The sequence below is a fragment of the Miniopterus schreibersii genome (assembly GCF_964146895.1).
Source record: "Miniopterus schreibersii genome assembly, chromosome: 9".
In the NCBI taxonomy this organism is placed as follows: domain Eukaryota; kingdom Metazoa; phylum Chordata; class Mammalia; order Chiroptera; family Miniopteridae; genus Miniopterus; species Miniopterus schreibersii.
In genome coordinates, this window is record NC_138118.1 from 12,820,566 (window position 1) to 12,840,189 (window position 19,624).

Consider the following 19,624-nt stretch of genomic DNA (forward strand, 5'->3'; position numbering starts at 1 on the left):
CTGGATCCTAGGTCCACACTCAACCGCTGAGCCACGCCCAGCCAGGCTCAGTGATATCTTGATACAATGACTAACATAAAGGAACCAACCACTGCTGCTACTCCCAACAATGAGGCGACTAACACAGACACAATGATGCACAAAAGAAGACAAACACCTAAGAGGACATACTGTATGATTCCATTTATGTGAAGTTCAAGCACAGGTAAAACCAATCTATCTACAATGAGAGAAATCAGCATAATGGTTACCTCCTAAGAAAAGGGTATTGACTATCAATATGAGGAAGTCTTCTGGGAACTGAAGATGATCTATACACTGTATTAATGTTCCATATCTTGAACTGGGTTATGGTTACACTTGTGTGTATATATATGCAAAAACTCATGCAAATATATTAATAGGTATGTAAAGATTTGTACATGTTAATGTATGTTATACCTCAATAGAAATGAAAAAAAAACAGATTCGCTTTTAAAATATTTACAGATTCCGAATTCACAGAATCTAATTCAGTAATATGCTTCTGTATTCTTTCACTATGAAGTGATATGCTAGCATCTTTCTGGCACCGCACGGTTTTCTGCTTCCTACGTATCAAATGCTTTCTCATCTACTTACAGTGCGGTAGCTTACATAACGGGCTGGAAAGAACGCTGAGATTAACAAAAGTAATCGGCAAGTAATTCCTACTCTTCCACAAGTACTGATAACTGTTGGACGACATCAAAAACTCCAATATCTATTTCACTTGCAAAAGGACAGACTCAACATTTCCAAGTTCAAAACCACCATGCTTACAAAAAAATGAAATTAAAGCAATTAAAAACGAAATCTCCTTCTATGACACTCCCACCGCTGTTCTTTATATCTATCTGTTCTTGCTTATCTTGCATGAATCAAAGAACTTACCTTTCTCTTTCTGAGTAACAAAGTATCAAAAAAAATTCTTGCTTAGTTTGAGGTTTCTTTTTGTTTGTTCATTTGCTTTTAAGTATAAAAGGAAACTAAGAAGGGTTTCTGGACCATGAAATGGAAAACACTTCACGTGTGGTACGGCATATAAAAACCACAGCAGGCAATATTGATGATCAAATATTCAAATGACAATTACTGAAGTAAAAAAGTTTAAAATTACCAGGAAGAGCCCTTGGTATTATGCAGAAGCCCCTGTAACGAAGTATGCGAAGCATAAATAAGAGAGCAAGATGAACAGGGGTGAGAGTGTGTTTTCTCAGGGGCAAGGGGGACGGTAAAATAATCCTCCCAATTACACAGAGAAACAATGTACGGCCAGTACCCGAAGGACTGTAAGTTATTAAAGGTAGAGACCATGTTTTTCCTCTAGGTATTCCTACGATATTTTTGATACCAAATTACATTATCAATTCAGGTTTCAAAATCAGATGTAAATGGGCCTGTGGCTGAGCATAAACACATTTCATTGAATGCTGAATAAGCATATTTTGGTTATTGCATCCAAGGCAAATGCATGTACACAATACATAAAGAGCAGCACACGAATTATGTAAACATTTTGCACTGAAAAGACCCTTCTCTGTCTTTTACATGTAAGCTTCCAACAATGTTAATAAATAGTTATAAAATTTAACTGGCAATAAGAAAACCTGCATTTAAAATGTCTCCTTAAATCAAGGTCAATCATAGCAGCAGTCACGGTGATTTCAGGTTTACTGGGAAATACAGTTTTAGTTCCACATTAGCTTTTCAGCAGCAGAAAGCCAGCTTTCATGCTGCCTGAAGACTCAGTCAACTTATACTCATTATGGACCAATCACTGGCACAGGAAAAAACAGACAGAAAAACATGAAAACAGGAGCAGAGAAGGAAAAGGGCGAGAGGACAGATGAAATGCCTGACAACTGCTCTAGATACAGCCAAGGCACACGTTTCCCTCTTACCCCTGCGCTGGAAAAACAAAGTCAAAGCAGAAACAATACAGAGGTCAACTATAAGTCCCAGATCCTGACAACGAGCGTCAGCAGTAAACTGAAGTGTGAAAAAGTAACCTGAGTGCGCAAGCAACGGAAGACACCTGTCTCCAGAACTCTGAACCTGTACAGTACGTTAGAAAGACTTACAGTCGTAGATTTAGAGTGTGCACCTGACCATTCAGCATCTAGTTCATTGCATCTTGAAGTCAGCATCTGATTAAGCATCTCCAGGAAGGGTACTGCTTCCCAGGAAAGCATTCCTGTCTTGGGCTTGCCTTGTTCATTAGAAAATTATCATTATGTAGAGCTGAATTTTTTAAACATCCAACCAATGCTGCAGCTCTAATCCAGATTAATGAAACAAGATACTAAACTGCTTTATCTCTTATAACTGACAGACGGTGATGTATTTGAAAAGAGATCGAATCTTCTGTTTTTCTCTTTGGCTAGCATTTTCAGTTCTTTCTACTGGTTCTCATGAGAAATGGCCTGTGCTCTCCTTTACCTGGCTGACATGTCTTACCTTTGACACTGCTGTTGAGATGCGCACTGAGATGTGTGTTGGGTGGCTCCCCATTGTGCTCAGGAATAAAAAAAAATTTGCCAGTTAGTTGCAACCAGTGCTCAGCCATATAGCACACACATCGTATTTTAAAAACACGACAGTAAAAGAAAAGCTTAGATAAAAATTTTAACCTCCAAAAGTTAGTCTGAAGATTAAAAGCATTTAACATTTGTAATATACAGTGAAAATCAGGTATTCAGATGTGGGGTCTGAAATCTTAATATATCACCACTCAAGGACTTCACAGGCCTTCACCATCAGACAGCCTGAAAATAGCAATATTTTTCATAATTCTGAGGACAGGAAAAACCGCCATGTTTCATAAAAATGCAACAGGGGAGCCACGTTTCCTCTCGTGCATGAATAATGTATGACCTACAGTGTTATTTGCTAGACGATCTAATCACCAGCATCTTTCAAAATGTCCATATAAGCTTTAGCTCATTAAGGACAAACATGTATCTGTATAAAAATATAACGTACCTGTGAACACTCAGAATAATATTTCTCCAAATACTGCTGCACACATCAAACTGACATGGGGGGACACATTTTGCGCATTTTTCAAAGGTAAAAATATTGGGAAAAGAAATACTGAGTAATTATTTCAGCTTGTGACATTCATGCTTCCTCTAAATAATCAAACTTGAACTCTACTCTCAAAGTAAACCACAGGCACCCCACACACACAAATGCACACACATTCAAAAAATGTCCCAGGGGCTACCATACACTTTTCAAATAAAAGTGAAAGTCTAACAGAAACAGAACAAGAGGCTAAATAAGAAAGCTTTTAAGGCAAGGGTTCTTTTATTAGAAAGGACTTTTTCATCTTAGAAGGGTATTCACGATTCATGGAAGAGTAAGGCCAAAGTTACTTATGCATCCATAAGCTTCTGGATGCATAAGAGACAGAGAGGTGAAAAGAAAAGTATCTAAAGTTCTAATAAATAGCCTTATACTTTGTTTAACTGATCAAGTTACAGAAGTCATAGTTTAGGATCAGTAGTATAAAAAAAAAGTAACTTCTAAATTCACCTTTATATTTCTGTATCTTATCCTATGATACATTTTCTAGTTATGACAGAGGTGAAAAGATGTAAACAAAAAATCTAGTATCCCATTTTAGATTGATCCATTTTAATATCATTACAAAAGAAAAAATAATTTTCCATTACATTTTTATTCACATCTAATGAAAACAACAATCATTGCAAATCAACAAATATTTGCTAAGCACTCCGATAAATTGCCTATTAGTTCTTTAAACAAATATTAACTGTACATCCCATTCGTATAGAAGATACATCTGAACCACTATCCTCCCTCCATTGTGGAAGTAATGTTAGGAAACAACTTGAGAGGGGACAGATCATGAAAAGCAGAAATCCAGGATGTTACAGGAATGCAAATTTGTAGTTCTGTAAAACAGCATTGCCGAATTTACTCATTTATTAGCATGAATTAGTGCCAGAAAGAGTTGACAAAACCTCTTATGCTAGACCTGGTTTAGACCAACATATAGTTCATCTGTAGATAAATGATTATCCCAGAATTATTTTCTATAAAAAACTGTTAGGTTTGTTGCAGAGCTTATTACAAAACAAACAAGCAAACAAACAAGAACACACAGGCCTTCTGCAAAGCAGCCCACCAAACCATACTACTTGTTTAGGAGAAAACAATCATCTGTAGCTCAGCCACAACTATGCTTTAAAAGCTCTCATATATTTGGAATGTCACACAGGAGAGATAGCTCCTTAATAACATCTTGATAGGCTAATGGCATAATAACATTTGCTCAGTATCTCTGGACAATACTTCAAAGTGGGCTCTATCAAAGATTTATTTTCCATTCCAGTACAGGTAATTGTTAAGAGGGACAGAGGATGTTATTAATTAGAGAAGTGCTAATAACGTCACCATGAGTGTCCCAAAGCCAGTAAGACAAAGTCCTAAACAGCAGTTTTTCCCGACAGCCATCATGCAAGGCTCTCCCTAAGCCTTCAGAGTCCTTGCAATTTCAGATCCAGTCCCCAAACTTCTTACGATCTAAATATAACGCCCTCCTTGTTGTTTAAACAAAAAGAAATTTTTGCCTCAACAGCCCTGTGTACAAGCTCCCACTCACAGGCCCCAGCCTGCACCCCAGCACCATGCACCCCTATTCACTGTACTCCGTTCACTGGACCTTGAAAGTATTCCTCTCCAGTCAAATGTCATGTTCTCAGAAAGGCCTCCCCAGTCATCCCCCCCCCACCCCCGTCCCGGCACCGTCTAAAACAGTGCCCCCACCGCCAGTCATTACCATATTCCTAACTCCTCTCTGTTCTTCATAAACACTTCACAAGCCTGATACTGTTTCCCAGGTGTACTTGCTTATTTTTATTGTCTGGCATTCCCACTAGACTAAATTCCATATGGTCCGAGACTTATTAATCACTAGATGGAAGGGCCTGACACAAAGAAGTGCTCAATAAACTTTTAAACGCATGAGCCAATGGGTTTTTATTATGCTTAATTAAAACAATGAATTTTATATGCCTTTGATCTCCCAGTATTGTCAATATGTGAAATTGTAAGTATAATAATAAAACAAAAATATAAAATAAAAATATTAATCATGTTGGCCATGGAGCTTGTAATATCATTTTTAGAAATGTAACTTACTATGTCAATGGCACAATCAATGCTAGAGCCTTTCATGCCTCCAGGTTTGGTTTCAGCTATTTCCTGACCCCCTAACTTCAAGCACTTCTTAACAATCACAGGCATCTAAAGCTATTTCACAAGAGGCCATAAGTAACTTTGAAACAGTACCCCATACCGCTGCTAACTGGCTGATTTGGTATCTTTTTAGAAGTTACTCTTTGTAATTACAGACAAATAAGAGTAGATTATGTAGTTACAACTGCTTGTTCTGGCAGTTGGTTGCCTTAAGAAAGGCACCCAGCCAGAGAGATACTATCCATCACCATAGCCCCAGTTGCCAAGAAAATTTCAACTCATTAACTGACCTAAAATGCCAGCCTACTACTTAATGAACAATAAATACTTCATTTTTTGTTCTACCCAGAAAGACTTCATTGCCGTCTGATTTTAATGAAGTGTGGCTGATAATAAACAGTGAAAAATGTTCCCAGCCTGGATATTCAACATTCAAGTTGTGTTCAACAGAGTAAGCATCAGTGACATTTTTGCAACTTTAAATGGCACTGTCATCCACTATATCTTCAGCCTCTTACCTCTGCCAAGTCACCCCAAGACTGCAAACATCTGTTCTTCAATTGTCTCAGAGGAAACACACTTCACATATGCAAAGTGCTCATTACCCTAAAAAGCCAAATGCCTTTTAAAAGCTACTTGAAGCCAATAAGCAAAAGAAAAAAGACACTGTCAGCTGGACTTTTGAATTTTAAAATGTCAAGCCTTTGGAGTCCCTAAATATTATAAAAGCATTTCCCACTCACAGAATCACAAAACTAGAAAGGTAAAAAGGAAAATCCAGACCAACCAACTCCTTTATTTTATAGGTATAAAAAAGTTAAGACTCAGTGATTTGAAAAACATCAAATATTTATATATGGTCATTGCTACACCACTCCCCCAGCCCACTTTCAGTGGTCTATCCTCTCTACCATGCAATATACAAAATGCCTTTCCGTTGAAACAAAGGCTCTAGTGCTGAATGATTAAATAAATCATTTACTAAATTAATTTCCAGAGTGTGCTCTAAATGCAAAATCTAATGTACATTCTCCATAGCAGATAATTAAGGTTAAAAGAGATCACAAGGGTGGGACCATAATCCAATAGGGCTCATGTACTTAGCAGAAGAGGCCATGTGAGGACACAGCGAGGTTTCCTTGAACTCATGTGTCCTGGCTCCTGACTTGTTCTAACTCTAAAGACTTGGAATTTCTGTCTCTCAAGCAATAACGGGTGGCATAAAATCCCAGCGTCTGTCTTTGATGATTCCACCTTTGAAATCAGAAGCTTACAAGAGATGGTGACAGCAACAGAGACCAAGACAAGCATGACTTTCTTTTCCTTTGTAACTCTCCTCACCAATTTGCTTCATGGGCCCAGAACACGCATAGATGGGTAGACAACTAGACAGAGCAAGCATCAGAGTGCTTTCTGAGTACTTCAGTTAGATGCTGCAAGGATTCAGATTTTTAAAAGAATACTTTTTGTTGTCAATCATTTTCTGCTAGTATATGAAGGAATTGTACTAACAAATCTAAGACACGATATATTCTGTTTTTAGGCTTTTAAAGAATAAAGAATACTGATAATGATTAAAAAAATTTAAAAAAGAAAGGAAAAAGAAATTTTCATTCCTTCCCCCAAAAACTCCACAAATAGCAACCACAAAGTCATTTAAAGTTTCCTGAAATGGTGACATACTATACTAATTATAATTAAAAAGTGTTACACTGTATCAAACTATGGTTGATACCCCAATAAAATGTACTTCACTGGTGAAGTTTAGTTATATTTAGATCATGGTTAATAATCACCATGATGTAGTTATTCAAAAATAATAATTTTTGTAAAAAAATCTAAATTCCTGTCAAATCTAGATAAAAGAAGAAAAATATGCCATTCAAATTTCCACATTAACATTTCTCCCTTTTGTTCTCCAAATTCAAGGCCTATAAAATAAATTCCATTTATCAGACTGAATCCATCATTCCTCTTGAAAGTTTTCAAAAAACTATAAAAACAGCAAACTTGATGGTGGAAAAAGGCATCAGTCCTTTCATTTCCAGGGTCTTTATTTTGGTGAAAGTATTTCAGAATCTACCCAAGCATGGATGGAAGCATATTTATTTCAACTTTTTTTTTTTCATTTAGACCCACAAGGAGAAAAATTGATCAGATAACCTCTTCTCTGTAGTCCAAAGCTTACATTAAGGGTTTAACTGCACACAATGCCTGTTTAGTCCAAGAGTGAAGCAAGGATAATACTATACCTCATCTTTCCAAAAACTCACACTCTAAGAGATTATCTTGTTTCTTAACCAAAAAGAGAAAATAGCATGGAAAAGAATTAAGTAAACAAGTCGAGGGTTCAGCCGGGTTAATGGACGGTGAACAAACTGGAAGCCAGTGTATTTGCCTCGCAGTCTGTGTGGTTTCTTAGTGATGAGATGGCAGTAGTTGTGAGGAGAGCACAAAAATAAGTCTGAAAGGTTACGGGATCTGAGGAGCCTGCACAGTAATTTGAAGAGGACAGCATAAACGGCTGCTGAGCATATATAAAACAGCATAATGGGAATCCGCGGTGTGGTGTTCTTAGCAGGTGGTTCCGTTTTCAAAAGGGAAAACCTTTAGGCTGCAAAGAATGCACTGCCAGCTGAATAAAAATTATGAAAATAACATTTCAAATAAATGAAGTGTGGAAAAGCCAGAGCCAAAGTTTCTGGAAGACAGAGTACAATGTTGCTAGACATATGAAAAGAGGAGCGAAGAAAAATGAAGGCCCTACTACACACTTGGAAGGGTTTCTTCCTTCTGATGAAAAATATGTGAGAGTTCACTGAAAGAGTTTAAGAAAACAATGACATAATGTTTGAATAGTGCTGGCTTGTGATAAAAGTCAATGTGTGATAAGCTCCTTCTGAACTTATTTTAATATGAAGTTATAAATAATTATTATTATAATCAATTAGAAAAAGAATATGAAAAATTGGGATGGAAATAAAGTCTGAGTCACTCCAGTAAAGTAGGGGGACTACTTCGTGACAGAATATGGGGTCACCCAATAACATCAAACTGGTTTCCAGAAAGGCTGTCCTGATTTACATACTCGGGATAAAAGATCCAACTATTCAACCTTCTCTCCAACAACTGGTGTTTTCTGACTTGCTAATTTTTGCCACCGATGCAGCCACCAATTGAGTGGGCAAGGCTTTCATGCTATTTTTTTGTTTTCTCAGGACCTGGTATAAATCAGGGTTCAATAAATAATCAGCGAGTAAAAGTGAAGTGACGGAACCTGCATTTGAACCTAGATAACTTGTTCTGGTTTTTATTTTAAATTTCAAACCTTGTGCCATTTTCTATCTTTCCATTCTTCTACACTGCCTCTCCTGCTGTTTCACTGTCTTTTAAGTAATAAAATGCTAAATCACATTCACTTTGAACTAGCATGAAAAAGAAGTAAGGAGCAAAAGGATGAAAAATGTATCTATACATATTTAATAAGCCCATAAAAGCGAGTGACTATTTCTAAACAAGGGTCCACATCTAACTTGGAGAAGGAAAAACACACATTCCAAGTTTTCAATAAACTTTTCATTTATTGAGTATAAATAAATGACTATAGGAGGAATGAGGAAAATTTTAAGTGACAACAGTAAAAATGAAATACACTCATATGACAACACACATTGACTCTCCTCACTACCGAAAGTAAACTTCCAAACTTTAGACAAAATAATAAATCCAATAATCAGCAAGTGCTGAAGCATAAAAACTAAACTAAACTAAAATACTAAAAGATCTTAGCCATCTGGAGTTCCATAAGCCCATTATGAGTTATCAGCTGAAACTCTCTAACGGTTTGACAAGAGAGGTTGCACTTGAGTCAAAGGCTAATTTAAAGTCTATAATGACCAACCTGCTTGGAAAGGAGTTGACTTACCTTGCAGACCACATAATATTCTTGTGACTTCCATTAAGAGTTACACAGAGAATGAGTGAATGATAATCTCTTATAAATTGTGCAACAAAACTTTCCCCAGTTCTAATCAATAATAAACTAAAATTCTGAATGATAGTTGAGACCAAACAAGTGAGTAAACCTAGTAGGAATGTTCTCAAGCCTTAAAACAACTCTCCAATAAAGCAATGTACATATAATATTAAACAATAACTGTCAAGAACTGTAATACATTAAGTTCTACCAGTATTTTACCAGAATTGCATTTTATTAAGTGTGAAATAGTATGTTTTCTCCATTTAAGTAACTTCATGTTAAAAAGAGAAAAAAAAAGTTTATGGAAAAAAAAATCTCTTGAAAAGCGGCTATTAACAGCACTGCCAAAAAATGTCCAAAGGGTTTGTTTCTTCTATACTTCAGAACAAATGCAAGCATAAGGATTCCATTTATCCAAGCCACAACAGAACTTTGCAGTAAATTATGGCATTAAATCTCGGTTAGAAGATGCCTATAATGATTAAGGTATTTTCCCATTTTCCTAACAATTAGCAACACTAACTAAGTAGAAATCAATTGTAACTGGAGAAGAGAGTGAGTACTAAATTAATTACCAAAGTCAGTCAATAAATATGAGAATTGTTACTTAATCTAGAAATTCCGTATGTTGAAGTTTTCCCATTTTATACATATATAAAATCAACTAAATTTAGAGGAATAGTCAATTCTCTTAAATCAGTCCTTCTTAAATTACATAATTTACTTGCTGCAAATGTTTAGTAAAACAATTTTTTTAAAGATTAGTAACATTTCTTTCAAAATCTCTCATATTTTCTTGTGAGGAACTGAGGATTCTCATTGTTATTGTTACTTATATACTTGTGTTTTTTGCATTTAACCTAATGGGGTAAAGTATCCCAGTACAACTTTAAACAACTGCTTAAAAGATAAGAATTAAATTAATTCTAATGACATCAACTAGGAAGTCTTGTTTAATGACATGGTAAGATAATGCCAGTAATAACCTGCTTATGTTTTAGAAAAGTACATACAGTATTATCTCTGGCCAATTCAATAGCATCTGTTAAAACATTAATCCAAATGCCTCACAAATAGAAATTATCTGAGAATGCTAACATGATGATATGCAGTGTCTAACTTTTAATGAACCCAAGGGTCTCTTGTCCATTACATGAAAATACAACAAAAATGTATACTGGTTCATTACCAAGGAAAACATGTAATTAATATTACATTGGATATCTGTGTCCAAAGAATACTCTTTTTTACTGTAGTCAAAACACATAATTTAACTTCTTAACCTCTTTCAGAGGCGCAGTTCGGTAGTGTTAACCATATGCACATTGTTGTATAACAGATCTCAAGAACTTTTTCATCCTGCAAAACTGAAACTTTAGATCCATTGAACAAACTCACTTCCCCCATCCCAAAAAGTACCTTTTCAAAGGTATTTAGGGCTTAAAAGTTTTTTAAATACAAGTATCATGGATTCTTATTTTTCCACGATCACAGTATCACAATAAACTGAGCACTGTAACAGATGTCGTTCTAGTCACCATCCAGTTTTCCTTCAATACATAAAAACCACATATTTGTCTGATATAATGTCTTTGACTTTTGTAAATCACATTGGTTCAGAGACCTGCCAATTCTCAAAGGGCGACTGAGTCATTAGTATAAATTAGTGAGACAGATCACGGGTCTGCAATTTTTTGCTGTCAAGGGCCAAAGAGTAAGTAGTTTAGGCTTTGTGGGCCATATGGGTTCTGCTGCAAATATTCAATTCTGTAACTGTAGCTAGCACGAAAGCAGCTATGGGCACTACATAAATGATGAGCATGACTGTGTGTCAATAAAAATTTATTTATAAAAGTATGTGACGAGTTAGGCTTCTCCGGTGGGCCATAGTTTGCCAATCCCTGACATCCATAAGGAGGGGAAGGGAGAAGGGCAAGCACAAGGAATAGGAAAGGACATCTGAAGAATTTATGAAGTATTTCTCCTGAGAACAAATAACTATTTCGCAGGGTTGGAATTATTTGTTCTACTGACTAACTTTGAGGCCCTAGGAAATGGAACAAGATTGAAAAAAAAATTTTTGTATGACTTGTGTCAATGCTGACTGACCTATTAGCATTCAGCACATCAGCATTAATAATGAAAATATTGATCTTCAGTGAGTACACATGATTGGACTTACCTTAATAATGGATGGAATATGACAGTAATGTTTCTGGCTCCAGGTTTGCAGACAAATTTTGTTCCTCCACCTTCAATTAAATTGTCATCAGGATCCCCTTTCAGAAAAAATAAAAAATAGAGATTTAGATTTTTAGAAATATTACAAAGAAATAAACCGAGCACACCTAGATAAATGTTATGAGGGAATAAGAAGGACCATCTTTGAAAACAATTGCCTTCAGTATCTACAAAACTATTTGGGATGCCTTGACCTAGTCTTCCTCATTAAGTAGACTATATATGAGCATTTTCACGCTGGAGCGAGAACATGGAAGCACAGTAAGAATAAACAGTATATTTAAAGAAATAGTGCAAGGTTATAACTCTTGCTCTCTAAGCACCAGTATCTGTCTTGGACAGTACGGCACATGAAGCTTTCAGAGGAAGGAGGCTGCCATTCAAAGTTGTCCAGGGCTGTAAAGGCTGGAGCAGAGACCCAACTGAACCCAACTGACCGGATTCCATCAAATCTAAGGCCCCGCTAATTGGAAGATACGCTATTGTGGGTTAACAGTAAGGGAAAATATCCTGCTAATTAAACTACAAAATGCTTCCTTATTATTTAGAATCTTTACTTTTTCCTACTGAAAAGCTCCTTTTAAAAATAGTCGATGTTTACCGTAAGTCTTGCATACACATGTAATAAGGAGACATAAGAAAAATACATCGGTTAAGAGATTCTTAGAACTATGTCACATTCAGAGTCCGGATCGTCTGACTGACTCGACATTGCTAATATCCTTGTTTTCTAAAAACTGTCAGCGAGTTTCTCAAAGGAGTGTATCTAGGACTTTATTTCAAGCTGCTGATTGACAGCCATTCCGCCAGGTTTAATATGTTGATATGTTCTTGAGGCTATCAGGTTTAAAGAAAACATGTTCCTATACCAAGCAAGACTCATATTCTTTCCTCAAATGGGCCTTAAGAGGCTCATTAACTGAAATACCGAAGGGTGCTAGTATGAGAAACAATCACTCTACCACACTGAGGCAAAATAACTCATTATGACCGTTTTCAGGTGGGCGGCCATTAAGATGCTATTGATTTCATATACATCCTAATTTCAGGGGGTTTAGAATATGAAAAAAATGTATATTTTAGGATGCTGGGAGAAATGCTCTCCCTCCACCCTCAATCCTCACATTTCTTTCCATTAAAGTGAAGCACAATTAATGAAATCCCTGGCCTCTCTCCATCTTTTCCCCACTCCAGGGAAAGTGAACTAACTCCTCTGGTGAGAACAAGAAGAAAAAGCAGGGCATGCTGCTTCCACAACCCCCTTATTCCACTTTAGAAACCGGAATACAGTGAGATAGTAAGTGTTGTCTCGCTAAGTTTAGCAATAAAGGTCCTGCCTTGTCAGAGAAGAGCGAAGTGTTCAAGCACCTTCTGGAAGGGGTTAGTAAATCTGTTTAATTTCTTTCAAATATGTTTTCACTGATCTGAGAGAGAGAGAAAGGAGAGGGATAGATAGAAACACCGAATTGGCTGCCTCCTGCACGCCCCCTACTGGGGATCGAGCCCACAGCCAGGGCATGTGCCCTGACCAGGAATCGATCCAGTGGCCTCTTGGTTCATGAGTAGATAGATGCTCAATCCACTGAGCCACACTGGCCGGACTAATCTGTTTAATTTTGATGTTCATTTAGAACATTCATTTGACTTTCAAACTAGACTACATCATTCAATCTAGCGTATATCAATATAAATGTAATATTTCATCTTTCATCTACTTTATGTTATTTCTTAATAGTGTCAGAACTCTGATAGGAAAGATACACGCCACATTCCTCAACACCTTAACAATCTGACTTACAATGTTTCACTTTTTTCTAAATTAAACATTATCTTTCTAATTATAGTTCTTTGCATGATACCACCTGATTTATTATCTATTTTAACGGTCTCTGAGGCATCTTAGCAACTGACTGATAAAAACATGTGAAGCTTCAGAAATACATACCCCAGATCATCAAGGGTTCCCAGAGGCATTGGAGTCTAGACAAATCCCACTTGGATTAGTTGTTTCCACCAACTAATCAGAGCAAGGTTTGTCTTAAGAAAAACAGAAAATATAACGACATGTACAGCTCTCTTAATTGAAAATCATGAGCTATTTTTCTCATTAGAAAAAAATCAATTTTATTGCACTATATTTGCATCAGTGATATTACTGCCCTGCCAAGCCACTGGTTTTGCCGAGTTAAAAGGAAAGCAAAAGGAGAGCATCAAGCCTAGCACAAACACTACTCCTGCAGTAAAAATCCTCCTCAAGAACTCACAGATATGATCACAGGCAGAAAAAATCCTCCTCAAGGGCTCACACAGTATGGTCACAGGCAGAAAAAAGCAGAGTAAATATGTCTCTTTTACCAACACTTCTCTGTCTCAAATCATAAACTCAAGACACAACTGAATCACCAAGGAAACGAGTGTATATGTGAGGAAGAAATCAGGTTATATTCTGCGCTCCAGGAACAGCATAAAGAACTTACTATGAAATAAATGAGTCCACGCACAAAAAAATGCCTAAATCTACTCAATATGAGCATATCTTTTTAAAGACAACATGATCTCCAAAGGTTTCTAAAAATCCTGATGTTTTGTGATTTTCGGTATTCAAGAATTAAATACAGACCTGACTACCTACCTCCAATCATTTGTTCTAAATCCCTGTTAGCTGCAGATAGACGATTACTGATTTTCACAGTGGGGTTAAACTAAATAAAAAGTAAAGCTTGGGCAGAAATATGCAAAAAAAAGTGACTCCCCCCAACCTGAACCCCAGGCACAATTCCACGTACAAGAACGCCGTATGTTACTCCAGTCCTGCTACCCAGGGCCATCTACACTGCATTTGCTATGACTTCCTCTTTACGGACCACAAGTTCTAATCCAGCTTATTCAATTACCAGTAAACAGCACTAGCCTGGTAAAAATACTCTTGAAATTAAAGCTGTCACAACCAAAGACAAAGGCTGTGGCCAAAGACCATACAGCGTGAGTCTATCCTCTGAGGTTTCCTCTAGAGAGTGAACGTTCTGGGCGAGCAACCAGACCGCGGTCCTCACGCGCCCTCCCATCATCAAGAACCCGGGGCCGAGGCCGGGAGCGGTCCTGAGGAACACGCGGCCCAAGCCCAAGAGCTCGGGAAGGGCCAGAGCACCGCCTCCCTGGCATCCATTAGGCTACAGTAGAATCTCGGCCCGCAGGGGCCAGGTGATAGGAACCAGAGAAAATGGTGAATGACGGTGGGTGGCTGCAAAGACAGGGAAACCGACGGCAGCATTATAAGTAGACTCTGCAGAAAGGAGGGGCAAAAATGCCCCAGCCACTCTTCCTCTTTCTAATAAGAGGACAATGCCTTGACAGGCTCTCCCAGATGACCGGCAAGAGGCTCCAGGGCCACCAGTGACTGTGGAGATGACAGCATCTCAGTGCTCACAGGTCAGTCCCTTCATTTAGAATTCACTTTAAGTAATTAGCTCCCAAACTTATTTATTCCTTGATTCCTCCCATCTAGAATTGGATGTAGTTTATAATAAATAAAGTCATTTTAATAGGACAAAAATAAAAAAGCGAAACTGCAGAAGTTAATGGAAACAAATATTCTCACCGAGAGAGCTACGGTACAGGGGGAGAATCAAAAAGATCTGTGCCAGCCCCCAGGTCTGCTACCTGATATTAGAATTGTGATAAAATTACGTCATTCTCTGAGCCTCAGCTTTCCCATTTACAAAATACAGATTGCAATAAATTCTTTCAAACACTTGGGTGATGTTTAAGTAAGATAATATAGTAAAGGGCATTCAGGACAGTGCCTGACACCTAGTGTATCTCAAATAAATGGTTGTCTAATTTTCCCTTGAGAATTATAAAGCAGTTAAGGATTTGCTGACCACACACACACCAAGCAACATCACTGGAATATAAACTAAAATACAAAAACTCTAAATTCAAAAAATGTTATTCTTGTTACTGTAGGCAGCAGTATATAAGTCTATATCATTAATGAGACCAGTGACAATGTCTGTCTTATTTTAGGGGCAGTATTATTGCAGTGAAAAGCTTAGAAAACTGCTGAGAACACAGCACAATCGAATAAAATTAGTCTTTCTCCACTCTTAAATTTCCAATTAAAAATAATCATTATTAAATGTATAGATGTTGAAATCGTGAATGCTTTATGCGAAGCACTGAGATGAAAACAGTATAAAATCTGAGGGTCACTTTGCTGAGCCACAGACTGCAGCGTGCCTCCTCTGACATTTTACATGGGCTCTGAATTGAAAATTGGCCTTTCCATATAGAAAAGAACCACAGTGAAGGTAAATTATTTTGCAGCAAATATTCTGCTTCGTAAATACAGTCTAAGGATTATAAAAATGCACTCAGTACAATAAATATGGAATTCCTGATTGCATCAATAAAAAGGGTCTTTAATTGACTCTAAGAGCCAGCTAAATGGTCGAAGAATTCCCTGAATTCACAGCCGTCACCTTGCCAGAGGGGTTCTTTTAGATTAAGTTCTCTGTCACGTGCCCATTCTTAAAGCACAAATTATCATTATGATTCCATGCTGTTGCTGCAGCTACCACCACTGCGAACAAACTTGTAACAAGGGACTAGATATGAGCTTGGGGTTTGGTACTAAATTAAGAAGAAAATGAAGGTAAAATACTTTTCCTTACATTCAAATAATTCACAATTACAGTCAAGTCATGCAACTCAGGATTGGTGATGATATTCTATTGCTCATGAGTAAGTTGCTGCTGGACTTGGGAAGAAAAATCTAGGCAACAAGCCCTTCAAGGAAAGGATCATCTTTTGGACTCAACTCTCACCAAGTATATAAATATTAACAACAGTGCTACTTTGTTCATGGATGTATCCCTTGTGCTTAGACTAGTTTCTTGTACATAATGAATACTCAGCTGAATGAATATATAAACAAACAAATGAACAAACAAAAAATAATAATGTCTCTTTTAGCCCAAGTGAATTCTAAGTACAAAGCATTTAGGGCCAAACAGCAGTTGTGTTTCACATCAAGTATGTTCAGTAAGGAATCCAAGTTTCAATAAATTCCTGAAAAAGTATATTGATTGAGACATTATTTGTAGAAAACAATCTCCCAAATAGAAACAAATGAGCTATCTCCACCATGCCTTGCCTATATTTCATTGCTCAGTTACATTCTGTTCCTGGGCGGCTAGCTCTAACGTACTGTAGGTAATTAAGGCAGGTGTCAAGTGCTACAAAGGATATACAGAGAGAAGATCAAGAGGGCAAAGGGGACTCATTTATTACCCATCTATTAGGAAACTGGTACTGTGCTAGACCTTTTATATAAAATGTCTCACTTAGCCCTAATAATATCCCTGTCATGCCATTACCTAACACAGAGGTGAAGAAATTGAGGCTCAATGGGGCCGAGGGGAGCAAAGTGTCTTGCTCAAGGTCATACACTTGGTAGGTTCAGTATTCAAACAACTTTTTTTCCAACTATACATACTTAATATCATTTTATGCTCCCAAGAAACTCACAGGTTGAATAAAGTGACAGAGATGATGGGTGATACAGGAAAATTCTAAAATAGGGAGGCGTAAACCCTGATTTCATTGTGGTTTTAACATATAAAATATATTTTCCATGGGCTCAACACTAACTACAGTAGCTGGTTATCCAAGGCAACATACAAAAGAGTCTTTGATCAAATATGTACAAGAAGCTTAAGAAAACAATATTCTATAGATAAAACTATTGTGTAGACAATAATTCTGGGAGAAACACATTTAATGGTCCCCACTGAGCCAAAGATAACACTTTCCTCTCTAATAAGGTCCCAACAGTAAGAACTAGAACTAATTCCATTTTCCCCACCTCTCCTGACTAGTAGTGGGTATAATGACCCCTCTGACCTCAAACCCTTGGCAAGGGTTCCATGGAGGTCCAGGAGCATGGAAGTAGGAAGGCAAGCAAGGGTTGAGACCTTCAGGGAAGGGACTCTGGAGAGCTGGCCTGTATTAATACCCAACGCAAAGACAGAAGCACATTTTTTCTGTTTCTCCTTTGCAGTACAAAAAAAAAACTCAATAGCCCTCCCTTGCGGTTTCTTTTTTTGTTACCACAGGTCATTTCCATACGTTAACCATCTGAAGCCATTATAATGTCTTACAGTTTCCCTATGACACAAAATGCATGGAGTCCCACAGAGATCATCTAAACATTTTTTTAATTTTAGCAACAAAGACAAAGAAAGATGGAGGAAAATACAAAGTTTTGAAAAGTCTCAAAAGTTTAACAAAATGAACAGTCCTAGAATGTAAATGAAGTAAGTTCGCTTTTTTAAAACTTAAAGCCTTGTTTATATTCCTTTTTTCCGCTCTATTGAGGTGTGCCTGGCGAAGCTGTGAGGCAGTGACAGCGCAGGCCATGGCAATCTGATGCAGGCACATGCGGTGAAAGCGTCTCCCGCCCAGTGAACTCACACACCATCGCCCTGCTATCTTTTTGGAGGGGGGAGAACACTTAAGATCTACTCTCTCTGCAGATTCTAATTATACAACACCCTTGTCTCTATCTGTTGTTCTCTGTAACCATTTAAAATCCTGAGCATGAATTTGGGGCTAACACTCATGAAATATACATCCTTCCTCTCCGGACCTGCAAACACCCATAACTTAACACAATCACGGCAGCCCAGCGAGAAAAGCAGGTGACATTGGTGGATTCTTCTGGTACTCAAAGACTATAAGTAAGTAGGAATTACAGATATCACTCAGGATGCCTTTTCCCTTCTTGTGTGCTGCATTGCTGCGAACTGAATTAGGATCCTCGTGCATTCCAAGTAGCCAACAGCTGCTGGGAGTTGAAACCCATCATCTCAACCAAGCCTCTTGCCTAACATTCTTCCTTCATCAGGATTCAAACCCAAACCCAAACAATCAAATAATCAACAACAAAAAAGCTCCCCCAGGCATTCCATCAGAGTACTTTCCATCACACAAAGTGGGCCTCTTAGGGTGGCATGGAGAATCAGGAGCCCCTGAATCGGAGTAGATTCATGCTCACGACCTCAGAGGGTGGAGGCTTAAGGCGAGTGCTGATCAACTAAACTAATCTTTGAGAGGAGGGGAGAAAAAACATGAAGGATTCCTTGGTAATCCTCTTATACTGCTGAGGGCCCAGGTGAGATGAAATGACTGAAATTTATAGCAATGCCATATAGCTGCAGAATATTCTAGAGCAGAAATAAGAGCGAAGAGGAGAGACTTTGAGAGCCAGGGTTATGAATGTGCCATCTAGAAGTGAAAACGAGGGATAAAAAGAGTTGAAGTTTCTGGTGTGAAAAAAATTCGAGTGCTCACAGATAGGCCAAGGCTTGATGGGAAAATAATGAGGCTTGGAAAAGGTTTGGCTGAAGAAAATGACAGAAGATGCCACCTGGGGGTTTCTAAGATCAATGAGTAGTTATGCCAGGAGTCAGGGTGAAAGGAAATGGGAAGTCACAGTTAGAGAGGGACATACTTAGAATGACAGCCTTCCTTGCTTTCCCTGTGGTCCCAACCACAGGCAGCCCTCCCCTGAATTAGAAATGGCGAGGTGGCAAGGGGGCAATTCGATGTTTCCTACTTAAAGAGTTAGGCAGCAGCAAAGTTTGGGAATAGGGCAAGGTTGAGAAAAGAAAGAAAGGAAATTCCAAGGATCTCAGCCAGAGGAAGAAGGGACATTCCTACTGGTCCTCTCTAAAGTCACTCATGGGCATAAGGCATAATGCAGAGAAAGGGAGTCTAAATTAGGGACTGCCTAATGACAAGTTATTGTGAGAGGACAAATGGTATGTGTTCTCAGGTATGAAGGACAGTGGAGCATGTGTATATGCAGTATCTTATAGCTGCTGGAATTTCCATTTGAGCAGACTGCTAGGACGGAAATACCTCACCTGAGTGTTGCTTCCAGTAAGACACTCTCTCCTGGATTTTTGGTTAAAGACCATGAAATATTTTTGTATGAAGAAATAAAAATCATATTCTATTGTAGTTCAATAGTTGAATATATTCTAGCTCCTAAATAGCAAGTGAATTTTACAATAATCTTTTACTTTGGGGTGGTCTCATGGTTTAAAAAACAAAACAAAACAAAAAATACCGGTTTCTTAATTATCTTGCTAT

The 19,624-nt window shown here is 37.7% G+C and overlaps 1 protein-coding gene across 1 annotated transcript in view; it reads right to left on the minus strand.

Annotated features, from left to right (window-relative positions):
• The window catches only part of EXOC4 (exocyst complex component 4), a 643,225-nt gene that overhangs the window by 336,505 nt on the left and 287,096 nt on the right, over nt 1–19,624 (minus strand). Inside the window, exon 10 of the mRNA XM_081147994.1 lies at nt 11,409–11,505. Coding sequence (XP_081004120.1) covers nt 11,409–11,505 — 97 coding nt within the window. The remainder of the gene's footprint in view (nt 1–11,408; nt 11,506–19,624) is intronic.